This window comes from Solanum dulcamara, chromosome 7 (genome assembly GCF_947179165.1).
Source record: "Solanum dulcamara chromosome 7, daSolDulc1.2, whole genome shotgun sequence".
In the NCBI taxonomy this organism is placed as follows: domain Eukaryota; kingdom Viridiplantae; phylum Streptophyta; class Magnoliopsida; order Solanales; family Solanaceae; genus Solanum; species Solanum dulcamara.
The window spans coordinates 2,327,422-2,344,623 of NC_077243.1; the positions used below are offsets into that span (position 1 = coordinate 2,327,422).

The 17,202-nt window shown below is 33.4% G+C and overlaps 3 protein-coding genes across 6 annotated transcripts; 2 read left to right on the forward strand and 1 right to left on the reverse strand.

The window, feature by feature from the left end:
• Window positions 1-6,106: 6,106 nt before the first annotated feature.
• Window positions 6,107-10,294, forward strand: LOC129896375 (cytochrome c-type biogenesis CcmH-like mitochondrial protein). Of its 4 annotated transcripts, none has more exons than XM_055972255.1 (4): window positions 6,107-6,191; window positions 6,573-6,765; window positions 9,307-9,438; window positions 9,535-10,294. In XM_055972255.1, exons 2-4 carry the CDS (start codon window positions 6,622-6,624, stop codon window positions 9,733-9,735), a joined length of 477 nt encoding a protein of 158 aa, XP_055828230.1. In that variant the 5' UTR covers window positions 6,107-6,191; window positions 6,573-6,621; the 3' UTR covers window positions 9,736-10,294. The 4 variants fall into 4 exon arrangements, with proteins under 4 accessions (XP_055828230.1, XP_055828229.1, XP_055828231.1 ...); XM_055972254.1 differs by lacking the exon at window positions 6,107-6,191 and adding an exon at window positions 6,194-6,229; XM_055972256.1 differs by lacking the exon at window positions 6,107-6,191 and adding an exon at window positions 6,197-6,212.
• A 96-nt stretch (window positions 10,295-10,390) lies between these two features.
• LOC129896376 (protein PLANT CADMIUM RESISTANCE 8-like) lies at window positions 10,391-12,889 on the forward strand. Its single transcript, XM_055972257.1, has 4 exons — window positions 10,391-10,907; window positions 11,096-11,167; window positions 11,251-11,463; window positions 11,721-12,889. Exons 1-4 carry the CDS (start codon window positions 10,757-10,759, stop codon window positions 11,801-11,803), a joined length of 519 nt encoding a protein of 172 aa, XP_055828232.1. The 5' UTR covers window positions 10,391-10,756; the 3' UTR covers window positions 11,804-12,889.
• A 447-nt stretch (window positions 12,890-13,336) lies between these two features.
• LOC129894365 (protein NRT1/ PTR FAMILY 1.2-like) lies at window positions 13,337-16,752 on the reverse strand. Its single transcript, XM_055970030.1, has 3 exons — window positions 16,427-16,752; window positions 16,128-16,345; window positions 13,337-14,925 (listed from the first exon to the last, which is right to left on the reverse strand). The coding sequence occupies exons 1-3, from the start codon at window positions 16,560-16,562 to the stop codon at window positions 13,465-13,467; spliced, it is 1,815 nt and encodes a 604-aa protein (XP_055826005.1). The 5' UTR covers window positions 16,563-16,752; the 3' UTR covers window positions 13,337-13,464.
• Window positions 16,753-17,202: the final 450 nt, after the last annotated feature.

The window sequence follows — 17,202 nt, forward strand, 5'->3', positions numbered from 1 at the left end:
GCTAGGATATTGTTAGTTTTTTCGTCGCGAATTACAAATGGGATTAATAAGATACATATCTTTATTCTTAATTTGAAGTTTTAGGTTTGTGTTGATGCTTTGAAGTTGGAATAGAGAAAATCCTAACAGAGAGTCCTTCCCCCTTTTATTAATCTTATACGGCGTGAATTTAATTTAATTAGAATTTCAATACAATATCAAACACCGGATAAGACATTAAAAAAATATAGGGTAGTAAGTCTTTTTTATATAGTCGTTGCTATTGGGAATTCATTTACAACAATATTTCCGATTTGATTAATTCAAAGTTTTTAATGTATATATGAAGGAATTTCATTCGGACTATCACCAGATCGTCGATTGACATTTGTACGGTTAATAAATTGTTATCCGTGTCCTAATGCTTTTAATTAGTAGCTTTAGATTTTAACTTACAAACAGTAAACTCTTTGAACAATCAAACCGACATTAGTTGTACTCTTTTGTCTCATTGTAACAACCTCTATACAAAACTGGGGTACAAACTCAATTTTTGAAATTTCTTAGTCAAAAGTTAAAATTATTGTAGAACAGTTATAAAATTTATTTCAAATCGCTTTGATTATTTAGTCCTATGAATACTATAAGAATGTCTTAAAATCCCAAATCATTTAAATGTAGGGCTACAGATTATTTCATAATTGAGATCTTGAAAAAATGGACGTGCGTAAACTTTATGTCTATCTGTGTAGACTAGAGATGTTTGAGCTAAAAATAAATGTAAACATAGCAGAACGGAAAGAAAAACAACAACCAAATAATAAAATGAACAAAGCAAACAATACAACAAAAATAATTTTTAACGATAATAAATATACACATTATTAACAAAGAGTGTTAAATTTTTTATCGGCATTAGTTAATTGTCATTGAATCTAATATTGCTATAGACTTTAGGGACATTTTCATAGAGTTTTAATTGCCTCTAAAAATACATATTCAACGATAATTAAATTATTATTATTAATTAATTGCTAGTAAAGAAATTTTTTATGTAGTGAAATAAAGCGATAATTGTAGTAAAATTAAAGAATAATATCTAACTCAAATTTGCTATTAAAAAAATCAACAAAATTCTCTTTGATTTGTCGGCACAACTACCTTTGCATGTTAGTGTGCATGATTTTATTTTAACTGACGTGCTGGTGGTACGTTATTGCCAACTTTGTCATTGTCTCAAGATACAATTCAATGTCATATCTAAAAAAAATTGATAATCTTTCAAGATTCCTTAGTTTTTTCAAGATTTTCTTAAACATTATTTCCAATTTTGGCTGTCTGATACATACGGTTAATAGATATTCCTCGTCAGGGGCAGAGCTACATTGATAATTTCTATTTGAATGATATATTTATATTTAAAAATTCACGTAATATGAATTAATAAATTATCAAGAACTCAGTAAACTGCACAGTCACATCTTCACATATCTAATCATGATTTTTCAGATCAACTTTAATATACCTCAACCAATCCGACAAGATATCTGTTACCTCTTATCAACACATTTATGACCCACCTAAAGAGTTAAAGGTAATTAATATTTTATCCAATATCAAAAGTTGATTTTTCACCGACCTAAAAGTTAAGTATATCCTGAAAATGGTTGCAATGAAAGATGAGAATGAAAATTAAACCTTTTAATTAGGTGCTTAAATTAACTTATGTTTTTGTTGCTTTGTGTTTTATGGGACTAGGTCGGTTTATGTACATTTGATGGCTTGTTTGCTTTAGTTTCAAGTGTCAATCCAAGTATCATGGTTTTTTACTTTCTTGTGAATCAAGGTTTTGGAGTCTTTGGAGCCTTTTCTAAGAGTAAATGATCAATAAAGGGTGTTATTTTTTTCAGTTAAAGCCAGATACATCATGAAGTTAGAGAAGTGATGATGCCAAGAAATTGGAAAGGAAAATCTTTCTAGGTTATCATGGATTGCAAATCATTACTCTTTTGCTTTGAGTAAGGATTAAATGCTACCAAATTGCATCAAACAAATCTCTCCTGTCCCAGCCACATAAAGATATACATTAATTAGTTTTTTTTGTGATAATGATGTATGGAGTACAAGATTATGTTTTCTTAAAGTACTCTGGTGAAAATGATTCATTTGGTAATACCTAATGGATTATGTTTTCATTCCCTCTTAAATAGAGGTCTCGCCTTTGAGTCCAAAGAATGAATTGTTTTGATGGGGAGCGCTTCTCTAATAGGTTTCACACTGTGTGAATTCATATTAGTTAGGACTTCAATATGTATATTATGCATGACCCATGTGATTTTTTTCAATTTAATTATCCGATGTCTAAAAAGTCTTTAAGTTGCATCAGGTGAGCCCGTTAAGAGAGTAATTCCTTTATAAGCCTTTTTGTATTTTATGTAATGCAATTATTATTCAGCGAATTATTCATTTCACAACATGAACTAAGGATTTAATTGAAAATGAAGAAATTTCAATTATCTTATCGCACGTTTCAGTGGCACGTGTGACTCATTCATACAACATATATAGTAATTAATTTCGTAGGAGGATGGAGATTTATTTGTGATTCATTTATGTGTTCTATAGATTTTTAACTTATGAGTTCTAAATCATAATTCTTCTGGCTTATAACTGGTTTCTAAATAAATTGTTTGTATGTGTTAAATAAGTCAATACAAGATTTGAGTCAAAGTTACTGAATTTCGCTAAATCCATACCTACTATGCTATAGTGTTTACCACACAACGTTTGGTTAAAAAAAAAAACTAAGAGAAAAGACGTGCATTTATGAAGAATATATACATGCAATCTATATTTTGATTATTGACTTAAGGAAGAAGGTTAGATGAGGAAAAAGTAGATGGGGAAAAAGAGTGGGGAATGTTAGTTTTGGAAGACAGGTGAAAAGTAACTATCAAAAAATAATAATGTTGAAGAGAAATAAAGGCACTAAAGCTGATAATAATGAAACCAAAATAAAGTGTAAGAAAACAAAAGGTCTCATGATATTGTTGGTTTGTGGAGTCTAAGACAAGAGAGATATTAAAGATATAACTAGGGCCCCAAAGGCCAAAACACACACACTATATATAATAAAGAGACTTTCTTTTAATGTGGCCATTGCTTGTTATATCACCCTTATTGTGTTTGACAAATTCAATGCCTATTTTAATTTATAGATTTTCCCACCTCCATTTGTCTCTTCTCCCTTATTGAACTGTCCCCAAAAGCTTTTCAACCTTTTTTTTTTTTTTTTGTTATCTATTCGATGTTGAGTGTTCTTATTATAAAATTTTATTAAATATGAATTTGTATCGAAAAGTTTTATGTTAGGAGTAAAATGCTTATTAACAGAGTCAATTTTATATTTAAAATTCAAATTTGAGATTTTTTATTAAAGATAAAGAAATGCTTATCAGTTACCATCTCATTATATGTTGGTTACGTATAGCATATATACAGTTAAGGTTGTACAGGGCAAATCGATAAACCGCATCAAACCGACAAATCGAACCAAACCGGAAAAAAAAACCGACTAGTGGTTTGGTTTGTCTTGGTTTGGTGTTTGGAAAAAAACCCCGATCATTATAGGATTGATTTGGTTTTAACTAAAAAAAGTCAAACCGAACCCAAACCGATCCGATTATAGATATACTACTTTTAAATTATGTTATACATGAAAATATTTATTAAAATATAATTTATAAATATTTTTTAAAATTTTTTCATATTTTTGTTTCTTTCTTACATTTAGATTTGGACTTAAGAAGCTCATCTAAATATTATACAAATAAAACCCATCTTATAAAGTTATATTATAAAGTTAAAACTTCAAACAGTGTTCTACCTCCATCTTATATGTTGATATTTTGTACTAGAACTCTTTTTAAGAAGCACTGCTTTGTTCTTTTTATTAGATACTATGAAAAATCCGAAAAATCTGAAAACACCCGAAAAAACCAGAAAAACCCGAAAAATCCGAGAAAAATTGATATCGAAAAACCCGAATTTTATTGGTTTGGTTTGGTTTATAGATTTAATAACCCGACACAAATGGTTTGGTTTGACTTGTAAAAAATCCGAACCAACTCAATCCATGTACACCCCTATATAGTAGAGTACTTTCTCTCTCTTATTGGTACATATGACTAGTTTATTTCAGGATGAAAACATGTCCCATAATCCAGACTTGAATTATTGAATTTATTATGAATGGTCATATTCCAATGCTCTAAAAATGGACAAGATATTGAAAAAGAAATTAAGAAGAGATGGAAAATTTGTATAAAATACAAGTTTTGTTACATAGAATAAACATTTAAAACATGAATTGGGACCCGTTAGTAGTACACAATACTCTTTTACGTTTGGCAAGCTAGTTAGTACTCCCTCCGGTCAACAATAAATGTTGCTAAGTGGCACAACAATAATTCAATAATTTTAATTTTATATTTAAAAATTATTGAATATACAAATCAAGTATTAATTTAGAATTAATAACTTTGAAAGAACTAAAATTCTAAACACACAAATTTTAAATTTGACTCCGTTTCCATGACTCCCTCTGATTCAGAATAAACATTGTTTAAGATTTTGACAAATTTATTTTTAAAAATTATTTAATGATACTGATCATAAGGATACTATTTGATTAAATTATTGTAGAATAACATGAGAATAAAAAGATTTATCTTTTTTCTTTGAAAAATAAAAGACGAAGAGAAAGAAACTGTAGTGATGGAGATGAGTGTTTCTGCATTTGTGCACTGAGTTTACTCGGATATTTTTTTTTATTTTTTTTTTTGGGGGGGGGGGGGTTAAAACTAGGAGGGTTATATATAGATTAAGGTAAATAGTTGTTTCTTGTAGGTTACAGCATTTAGAGCCATGTGATGGGCTTCATGTGTGTTTGCTTCAAAAACTTTCAATGCACATTCCAGAGAAACTTCAAAAAAGGAATGTATGACACCCTTTTTTGCTAGCCTATCTGCCACATTATTCTCTTTCCTGAGTACATGTTTAATAGTTATGACCTTCAATTCCCTCATTAAGTACGTACATTTAGAAATGATGTTATTAAAACATTGATAATCATTGAGATTGCCCGACAGGAGTCCGAGTTGATCTCGATTGGTTTTAAGTTTCTACTCCAAGCCAATCTTAAACCAAAAGGATTGCAAGGAGTTCAGCTTGCACCATACTGGTATGTGTACATGATTTGATAAAATCAGTGACCCATTCCTTATTGTGATTTATGATTACACCTCTTAATCCTCCCACCCCAGGCTGCTTAGGCACTGCACCATCAGTATTGAGTTTGTAGGTATTGCTTTGAGGGGGAGTCCATTTAACCTAAATATATTTTCTAAATTTGTGTGTATATATATATATTTTTACTTAATCATAATTAATAAATATAAATTATCAGTTCATTAAATAAGGAAATTTCACAAATAGCTATTATAAGTATCTTAATTATGTTCATTAGCTATAATTTGTCTAGTTATGCTATATATAGCTATAGTTTTGTTTGCTTTATGTATTTTTGTTTATATATTTTGCTTGTCAATATACAAACAAAGTAAGTATATACAAATTCTATATTTATACATTTATGAATTTTCAGAACTTCTTTTGTATATATTTTGCTTGCCAATATACAAACTTGGTAAATATAAAAAAAAATCTCTATTTATACATTTAAGAATTTTTCAGAACTTATACAAATCAAATGTATGAATAAATCATATACAGACGGGATAATTATATACAAATTATGAATTTATACAATCAAATGTATCAACAAATCATATACAGATAGCTAGGGTAAGCACATACAAATTCTAAATTTATACTATTAGGAATCGAATTATACAAATTAAATAACTAAATTAATTAAATTGTAGCCACATTTAATAATTAATTGAAACAATAACTTAAATATATAATAAGCATTAAGTGTTTTCTAGTTCACGTAATTTTTCCTTAAATTATCTACCCATTAGCCGCCGCAGCGTAATTCAAGCCTTTCGGGTTTTCCGGACGTAAGTATTGGACTGGGTGATTTATTTGGTTTATAGGCCCATAATTAGTAATATTTGGCCCAAACATTAATGACCCGTCCAACCCGCCATTTTCTTTCCAGCCTCGCCATTGCTCTTCTCCCATTACAGGTATCTACTGTTTTTTCTCAAGTAAAGCTTCAAACTTGGTGGGTCTTTCGATTTGTTTCTATAATTTTCTTCCCCTTTTTGATATTTTTGTGAAGTTTTACGTTGCTATTTTTATTTTTATTTTCAAAATGCTAAGTTACATAATCCAGACATAAAAGGCCAAATATGTTCTCGACTGAAATATAGTGAATTTCGATGCTTGTTACAGTTCAATGGATACTTTTGCTATTACACATGGTTACTTGCCACCCAGAAATACTATTTGTGCATTACTGTGTTGTTTTGGTGCAGCCGGGTATTGTGCATGTGAGGTGTTTGATAAAATGTGTAGCTGAAAATTTAGGTGTTAGATTAACTTCGTATTTGGTCACTTGTTTACAGCTTGTTTGGAAACTTTGCTGTTGAACGGAAAGCTTGGTTACATATATCTATGGAGGGGGAAGAGGATCAGGTGACGAAGGAGAGGTTAGTAGAGGCGAGAGCAAGAAATATCAGCCACAACGTCAGGTGTACAGAATGTGGCAGTCAGTCCATTGAAGATTCTCAAGCTGACATTGCCATTCTCCTCAGGAAGGTATGTCTTATTCTTACATATCTCGCATTTGCATCACTAGTTTCGCTTGATGGAGAAGGCATTTGATGCAAAAAGAAGGAAAACATAAGCAAGCTTTCTGACCATTTTCACTCCATGTCATCCTTTTATGGTAATATAAGCCCCACCGAAAGCAGTTGTGGGGGAAGAACTTTAGGTAGATTCCATGTAAAGCCTAGGAGGTGGCTCTAAGCATAATTTGGGCTCACTGAAATTAATGGAGTTTGGAAGAGGGATAAGGTCAGTACATGGACGAGGCTTTCCAGGCTCTTCTTCCCACGAAAAGTCAAAAATGGAATTGAAGCTGAAGTGTGAAGAGGGGTTAACATCCCTAAATCCTCAGCTGAATTTGCTGAAAACAGTGGAAGTTTAATTGTTTAACTTGTTTCTGTCCGCTTGGCTCTTTTTTTTTTGGTTGTTGCTTTGGCGGTTTGGTTTGTAGGTACAAAGGAGAGTAACATCAGTTATGGCCAATATTTTTGTACAGAGGAAAAGGCCAATGACTATAAATAATACATTTGCCCCCCGTAGCATTCATGCTTTCAACCTGCACTGCACCACACAGAACTTTGGGTTAAGGATTTGATACAACTGCTAGCAACAGATCAAAACTAACCTTTTATTAAAATGTTTTAACCTACCCCACATAAGCTTGAACCCGGCCACCTGCATCTGCCCCGCCTTGTTGCTATTTCTACTAGTTTCCACAACAACCACCCTCAATTTTAAGCTGGTTGAGGTCTAATTCCCACTAACCATGTTACTCCATTTAGACCCGTATCTCATATCTGTCAAACACTCAAAATTTGGGGTCTTTATGACTAGTTTCCACATTTCCAGTAAATATGTGTAGAAAGACCATATGTATAGGTTTTTTCTTTTTGGGGTTGAAATTTTAAGGCCTATTTTAAATAATAATGAAACATTCCTAGAAAGGCCACAGGCTTATATAATTGATGGCTGATCAGAGCACAAGCAGAACATGTAGGTTCTATTTTTAATAACTGGAAGTAGTATGTAATCTAAATGGAGGAAGCAAATTTACAATGTGAGATGAAATTCATCACCCTTAACATTGTCAATAGTTTGTGTATATATTAATACCATTTTTTAGGGTTGTGCTGTAATTTGGGCTCTAAGTTTCTAGATAACAAATAGTTTCAGGAAACTGCTCCACAGATATAATCAAAGTATTTTACTTAGAAGTTAACTGATTCTTCTGTTTATCAATAACCGCATGTGTTGCACAGTGGATATGAAGTAGATCATTATCTTGGCGATAATGAGCCAGGCTAGTATTTGTTGTGATTTCCCCCTTAAGTAGTCACGCATAATGATTGGAACATCCAATTCGTTATCAAGTACGGCTCTTTTGATCATTTTTTCACATGTACCTCAGTACCTGTAGTAGCATTTAAGTAATGCCCATTGATTTTACCTGTTTCAGCATGTGTTTTATAAATTGCTTTGGCACAAAATAAGAAACAGTCCCACCACCACATAAATGGTTGTGAGTTTACATTGTTATGCGAGAGCTTAAATACGCTGATGTAAAGTGAGTAAACAAACTAGTTGCCATGATATTACCTTTTTGAAGGCATTGAGTTCTTCCTTTTACATTTAAGACAATAATAGTTGTCCCCATATCACCGACATTTATTTTCCCTGCTTCAATTAGTTCTTTCCGATGTGTTCTTGTAATGATTAAACGGTACTCTTTCAGTCGGTCTATATCGTTATTGACCTCTTCTATGGTCTGGTTTCGTGAACCAATTGGATATGCTATTTCTGGATTGTCCATCATTTTTTGAATAAAAAAAGAAAGTGTATTCTGGACTATCAAGGAATCAGTTTGTTTGTGTGCACAGAAAACGACCTAGGGGGTGTTTGGATTAGCTTATTTAGGTGCTCTTGGCTTTTAAGCACTGTTTTAGTTTTGGAGGTGTTTGGAAAAGGTAAAAAAGTGCTTTTAAGCACTCACCTTTCAGAAAAAATTAAAAAATAAGCCAAAAGTAGGGTATCCCTATTTATAGTTTTTAGTTTTTGACTTATAAGCTTATCCAATGGGCACTTAATCTTCTTTGTTTGTGAGATCGCTTTTGATGGATGAAGAGTTAATCCCAGTGCAAAAACCAAGACTTCCTGAGTTTTATGGTTGATATTTCGTTTTTTAATTAGGTTTGCTCCTATGAGAGTGTAATATCGTAATTCTACCGTCTTTTGGACCAACTAACTAATTACCTAAATTATCATTACTCAAGTAGAATGGTCTTCACACAGAAGTGCATTTTTCATTTAGGAAAAGTCCTCTTTGCTTTGCATCATGTGGCTTTAGGTATTTTCATTTATCTAATCAGATACTCTTTTTGCCAATTAATTGTATGTTTGTTCTAGTTATCAAACTTTTTTGAAAAATGAAAAAAAATGGAGGAGCTGCATATAAGTTCTTTGGACTGTCCTTGTATCCATGCCTAAGTTATTCCAACTTTTGGGAGTGCTTTTTGACTTGGGTCATCTTTTTAGCTAATTCGAGATGAAATTAAAGCTGGAAAGTCTGACAAGGAAATCTACACAAAGCTTGAGGATGATTTTGGTGAAACAGTACTTTATGCCCCAAAATTTGATATGCAGACGGCTGCTTTATGGCTCTCTCCGGTTAGTTGAAGTTTGTTATCCACTTCTGCCTTGCTCTTTCAAAGATTGTATTAATAGACAGAAGCACTGAAGTTGTTTGAAATTTTCTTGATGCAGCTACTAGTTGCTGGTGCTGCTGGAGGTTTGTGGGCTTACAAAAAGCACAGACAGAAGACCAATGTACACATTATGGCTTTGAATCTCGTTCGAGGAATTCCATTAACCCCAAAGGAGAAAGAAACCATGCTCGATGTCCTTACGCCACCTCCTGGAGGAACATCTTCCTTGAGTTGGTGGAGAAGATGGCTTCAACAATGAAAACTTCTTTAACCTGTCATTACTTCCCTTGTATTCTATTATTATTTTTTTCCAGAATATCTCAAAATGCCAGCTAGTCAAGACCGCCCTATCCATGTCATTTTGCATTGGCGTGTTAGAATTGGTCATTGGTAGTCATCGTGATTATACAATTTTCTAAGGGTATACTCTGATATCAGTTATCGACATCTTATTGTACAAAGGGTACAATTACCGCCCTATCCATGTCATTTTGCATTGGCGTGTTAGAATTGGTCATTGGTAGTCATCGTGATTATACAATTTCTAAGGCTATACTCTGGTATCAGTTATCGACATCTTATTGTACAAAGGGTACAATTACCGCCTTATCCATGTCATTTTGCATTGGTGTGTTAGAATTGGTCAACGGTGGTCATCGTGATTATACAATTTTCTAAGGGTATATTCTGATATCAGTTATCGATATCTTATTGTACAAAGGGTACAATTTGGTTATGAGTTGACATCAATGTAATAATGATGCTTACATGGTTTTGTGATAAAGCATCTTAGTATATATTATATATTTAGTTTTTCATTCCTTTCCTCTATCAAAAGTTGACTATTGTATAACTAGCTTTTAGTCACAATCTCTCGATACAGTTGAAACTTTCAACTATCACATTCACACTAGACTGTTACAATGAAATTTGAAAAAATCACTCGTTGCATCAAACTTACAGGCTGGGGACATTCTACCTATGACTTCCCAGTGTACAATTTGCCACAAATATCGGCTAGTGGCATGTGGACACCTCAGCCAACTTGGCTTGGAATCAACTTATAATACAATAGTTTTGATTTGAAATGTCCCCCTTTCCAATTCTGTGATTACTTAATCAGTTGACTGCTGCAAATTTGAAGCATCTTAATTGATTAGTTATTCAAAGTCCACGCATACTCCTTACTTATCAAGTACTATATGACCAAATCATTCACATAGCATAAGAAAGGACCTCATTTATCTTCTTCCTACTCAGACTCCAAAGCTTCAGATACAATGGGAAGAGTTGATTCCTCTAATGAAGTTGAAACTCCTCAGCCAGTCGGCGGTGTGCCAGCTACCTCATACCAAGGAGTATATACACCAACACTAACAGGAACTCCATGGAGCACTGGCTTATTTGATTGTCATATGGACCAAACTAATGGTATGTAGACTTTTCCTGCTATACAATCACAATCTTAATTGGTGACAATTATGTCTTATCATGGGGTGAAATTATGTAGAACTTCAACATTTTGTACCGTTAGTAAGATAGCCCATAGATTAACTAGCTTTATGCTGGATTGCTGGTTGTCACCCTACCATTTATATTTAACATTGTTGTTTGTGCAGCTACCATGACATCGTTTTTACCGTGTGTGACGTTCGGACAGATAGCTGAAGTTCAAGATGCAGGAGAAATGAGTAAGTTAATTGACTAAATCTATCCAATTTGCCTGGTAAAAGAAGTGTGTTAATTCTTTGTGATTTTTGGATGGTGGTTGCAGCTTGTCCATTGGGGTCTTTTATGTACCTTTTGATGATTCCTGCTTTTTGCTCTCAATGGATCTTGGGTTCCAAGTACAGAACAAAGCTGAGGCAGAGGTACAATCTAGTGGAAGCTCCCTATTCAGATGTAGTTTCTCACATCTTTTGTCCATTTTGTTCACTTTGTCAAGAGTTCAGAGAGCTTCGTATTAGAGGACTTGATCCAGCTCTAGGTATGAAATCGTCCTTCCTATATATTATGGTTCTGCTTAGTCACATACAAATCCATGAACTCGAGTCAGTGAGTTCAGAATGAGCATAATCTCATTATATGTATGCATTCCAAATGATTCTCAAATAGTTTCAAGTCAAAAACAATGAGTTCAGTTAAATCCACAGAAATTGATCTAGATACACCTCTATTAACTTATTAGAGTAGCATTTTAAAGTGAAGCAAATTGTTAACATGGGTCTGTAAAACTTAATGCAGGTTGGAATGGCATAGTTGCTCAGCAGCAGTATGGAAACCAGCAAATGAATCAAGCTCCCTCAGTACAATCCATGTACAAGTAAATTGAAGAGTACTGATTTGTGTTATTGTTTAAATTAAGGTTGTAAGTTTTAGTTTTTACCAAATCCTGTTGAAGTTTATATCCTTTAATTCAAGCACCTGGTTGGAATATTGTTCCATTTCAATTGCATAATTGAATTTACTGAAAGAAATGCTCTACGCCCTGTTAGTTTTTTTTTTGTTCTTACAAACAAGCACTGTTAAATGTTGTTCTCTTGCTATCTTACATGGTGAATCTTATTGTAAGGAAATAATAAAAAATCCCACCAAATTTGCCCAGCTTAGCTGGAGAGATCTAGCCCTATTTTAAAAAATGCTAATTCGGTTCGGATAGAGTTCTTTCAAGAATGTCACTGCCCCAGAAATCAATAAGAAAGAAAGTGTGAAAATTGCATAAATTTTTCATTTTGCTTCCCCTCATGCTTTTCATTACTTGTTCAGATTTTGCTTTTATCTTCATTTTCTCCAATTCTTATTTGGATAAGTAACACATATCTAAATTTAAAATGAGTAATTTGGTTTTAATTAATCAAAACAATGCAAGGTATTAAAACATTTTTGACATACTTACTGAAGTTAACATGGATTAAATTCAACAATTCGTGCAACTTTCCAATTCCGAAAAGGGTGAAATGGAAATGGAAAGATCTAAGTATTTTTTAATTAAAATAAATAAATAAAAGGAAAAGATTCAAATACATACTACCAGTTAACCGTACCACTTCATAATCGGTCGACGTGCAAAAATTTTCCGATCACCAGACCGGCGGCGATATTGAATTCAGAGAGAGAGAGACGTGAAAGGCAAACAGAAGAGAGCCGGCCGGCATTTCAATGGATGTGCATAAAAACATGAGCTCATTTAAGTTAATCACCTATAAACCCTACCTTTCGGGTTTTCTCTTCTGGTAAGTTAATATTGTTCTTCATCCAACCTTGTAAAATTTCAATAATTCTCATTCTCTGTATTTTTATATGCGATAGCCCAATCAAAATGTGATTCGGCGTTGTTGAGATTGACAAATGGTTGCAATTTGAATTTTGTTAAATCGCGTATGACATTTAGCTTATCAATAACGAAGATTTTGCTCTTGGCAATTGAATTTTGTGTTTATAGTATTGTATTGTCATAGCCTTTTTTGTTTCTATTTCTATGAGCAAGAAGAAAATGTAGGAACTTGTATTTTTATTTTATGTAATAAAAAAGGAGCTGAAGAGAAAACTGGCTAATGATCCAAAATAAGTTTAAATGGTCAGCAGAATGGAATAGTGGAAAGTAAATAAATGTGCAGGAGAAAACTCATTTCTCAATCAAATTATTTTGTAAAAATAATAGTCTATATATGAGGGTAGAATTTAATTAATTAGAATGTTGGAGGGTAACTCTTCTGATGTTATGATCTTTCATTTAGGAGCAATATAATTAATTATATTGCTTCATGTTTAGTGCTACCAGAAGGTATTGTTTGTAATTTCTTAGTTTGCATATTTTGACTCTTTAATTAAATAAAAATGTAATAAGCATACTTGTCAAATCATCGAAAAAAAAGTTGACAATATAATTAATAATATAATCCACTAGTCGTTAAAAAGGTAACAGCAATTCAGTATAAATACTAGTACTAAGTATATAGACAATGTAATAAGAGTAGCCTAGCGGGAATTAAGAGTCATGTCTAGAGATATTCTTCTGTGGATGATCATCCCCCTCATCATCACTAGGCTCCATCATTCTCTTAGTGATGTCAACGTCAGCAGAGGGTCCATATTGCCAGCAACAAACCACAAAATAAACCAGATTGAAAGCTGTCAATACAGCAAGAAGCCAGTAGTAATACTCATAGTGTCCCTGGTTGATGTTGCTTGAAACCCAACTTTCTGTCCCTTCTCCTTTGGTGTACTTATCCACAGCACTCAAAACCACACTTGCTAAAAGATTTGCCACTGCCATTCCCAGTCCTAAAAGAGCAGATGCAATACTTGACATACTCTTTGGGAGCTCCGAATAATAGAACTCTGTGGAGCCGATCGCGCTGAATGCCTCTGCTATCCCGTTTAAACTGTTTGGTATAATGAGCCACAATGCTGACATCTCCACCAACCCCTGTGAGTTGTTCAAGAGCCCTTCATTGATTGCTCTTTTTCGTCGAACATGTTCCACAATACCAGACACTACCATGGACATGCAAGAGACGAATATGCCAAGACCCATTCTGACTATAGGTTTTATACGAACTGGTCGTCCTTTGATCTTCGATGCCAATGGAAGCATCACGCGGTCATAGAGAAAAACCCATACTGTCAACGCAATCATCAAAAACATCCCAAATGACCCTGCTGGAATTTGGAATCCTTTAGTTAGATGTCTATTCATGGATTGGGCTTGTAGTAGAGGGAATGAACTTTGGCTCAAGTTTATTGATATCATGATTCCCGTCGACCACAATGGCACGACTCTAATGAGGGCTTTTAGCTCCTCAACTTGCTCCACTGTGCAAAGTTTCCATGGATGGGCTGCAACTCCAATTGGCTTAACATCTTCAGGGCTTTTAATGATGCAAGCTTTGTTTAAGAATCTCAATTTCTGCGTTGGCATTTGAGGTCCTGAGCCATTCTTGCGATGGTAATCAGAGTTCTGATTGGGGTAACGGAGTTTCCTATTCTTGTAGGCAACAACAATTACTTGTATAAAGCTGGCAAACACGTTTGAGCGAACCTTTGGCTTGATATAAAACGGAGAAGCAAGGAAGAAAAACAGCGCAGCTAAGAACATGAGGAGTGCAGGAACTCCAAAACCTATTTTCCAACCCATTCTGTCTTGAAGGTAAACGATACCCGTCATGGCAATCAGAACAGAGACTATGGATGAAGTATAATACCAGGCAAAGAAGCTCTCCAACACCGTTTTCTTGTTGGGATCATTACGTCCCTTGTCAAACTGGTTAGCACCAAAGGCTAAAGAACATGGTCTTATACCTCCAGCACCAATTGACATGAGCAGAAACGAGAAAACCAAGAGCATGTATTGTGATGGCGTTGTAGATTTACAAGCCTGTCCTGATTGATTACAAGGCGGAGGCCTTGCTTTTGGAATCATTGCTGTTAACCACAACACTGCTGATCCCTGCGACAAAGAGCGCATTGAAGTGTTAAAAGTAGGCAAGTTAACTACAATCCTCGTCTTATGAGCATAGCCAGATACACTGTATAATCAACAGGTCCAACTTAACTAATTTTTGGCGTACGAAAAATCACTAAAATTAGAACAGATATTTACCATCTAAACCCACAATTGCAAAAGTACATAAGTTGAAGTGGTGAGAACATAAAAAGGTTTTATTCATTTTGCTGAAAGTAGGGTAACAAAAGAGAGAACTGCTGTTAAATTCTACCATGGCCTATAGGCTCAGACAACTTTACCATTTGATCGAAATAGTTGTTTTCTTAAAATTAAATATTTGTAGCAGCGAATAGGATAGATAATAAGGACATTAGTTTTCAAAACTTTTTACTGCATTGGATTCTCCGACGTTACTAACCGAAACTGAAAATTTTAATATTTGTCAGGATTAGGAAGTTTAGCAAGTATTAGCACTTTCTTCGGAAACATATTAAATTCCATTCACAGAGGTGAAAAAAAAAACTCTAAAATAAAGTAAAAAAAAAAATTGTCAGTGAAACGGACAAAACTTACACATCTTTTAAATTTTTAATTAAAGTAGAAAAGCGGTGATTCCATAATATTACCCACCCACCCCACCCCGCACACCCGCACCCCAAAAAAAAAAAGAAGCCAAGTTAGACTGTAAAATTCAAAAAAAGTCTTAAAACTGATAAATCCATTAATTATTAGAGGTCAACATAAAAGTATATTTGTGTTAAAACAATTTAGATACTTCAGTATTTATAGATGTGACGCCTTTAAATGTTACTAATTAATGACACTTCAATTAACTAATTAAAAGTTAATTAATTAAATCATAATTTGTCAAATTCTTCTTAAAACTAGATAGTTGAAAAAATCAGCCGGACTAAAACAAATTAATACATTTATTCATTTTAAATAAATACTAAAAAAAGTGTCAGAAATTCATTTAATTTTGGATCGGAGCAAGTAGCTACCTATAGTAAATTCAGAATTCAATTACGGTATACTTAAAAGTCAATATTTATAAGATTCACTAAATCATAAAAATTAAAAAACTAGCTCCGCCTCGACATCGCTATCAGATCAAGCTGTCCCTCGACCAAAACAAGAAGAAGAAGATGAAATCGGCAACTCTAAAACACAAAAGATTAATTAGTTTTAAGGTTAGCGTTAATTACCAGGAAACTGAAGATGGAACCCAGTCCAATAGTAAGGAATCGACCAAGATATGAATCAGCAACAACAGCTCCAACAATAGGCAAGAAATTGGTAGCAGCTGACCAGAAAAACAGAAGATTTTGGGTAGGAGTAACCTCCATCCTGTAATCTCTCATAAGATAAAATGTCATATTTGGTAAAAGCCCATAGCTCCCCACATTCGCCAGTGCCTCATTTGCTGAAACAATTCAAAATAAACTTACATAATTACAAATCACCTCTAATAATTTTAAAAAAAATCCCTAAAAATGTAAATTACCTATGATAAAAGGCATAGTAATTAGTCCACCCTTTTTTCTACTTTTAATTGGAATTGGTGAAGAATTTTGCTTCTCCGTATCCTCCATTTTAGATCCTTGATCTAAAGGATGATACTCCACCATCTGTTGCTCCATGACTTCACCTACTGGAGGTAATTAAGTAGAATAATTGAAGATGAAAAAGTGAAGTGATAAGCTTGAAAAAGCAAAACCAAAAAGGAGAAAGAGATTAAGCAATTGAGAACTGGATCTACAAGTGAGAGATGCAACTGCTTTTTAGCAAATGGAAGAAAAAGGCATGACTATAATTGTCACATACTTCTGAATCTCTTTCCCTTTTATTTATAGGTATATAATAATAAGAAAGTAAAATTATTCTTATTTGTACCATGGACCACACCACAAACAAACAGGCTGGTTAAAGTTGATTTTGTTTCTGATTCCGTGTGAAACCTTTGCATGAATATCACTGCTGGTCCCACTATCTATCTTCCCACACGTTTTTTACTTAAAACAAAGTAGAAGAGAAAAAAAATTAATTATTTTTATCAAAGTATAAATAAACTAAATTAACTTTCTATTCAAGATTGAATAAAAACTATCATGAGGTTTTTTTAACAAGTTACTATAATGCTTCTCATGGTAAGTTCCAGAAAACTATTCGTAAGCTGTTTGGAGAAGAAAGTCTTAGAAGGCTACGTCTCTCTAAGTCTTCTCAGTTCTCTCGATTGATTCTATCATTGAGGCCAATCATAGACAGTAACTCATAGAAGAA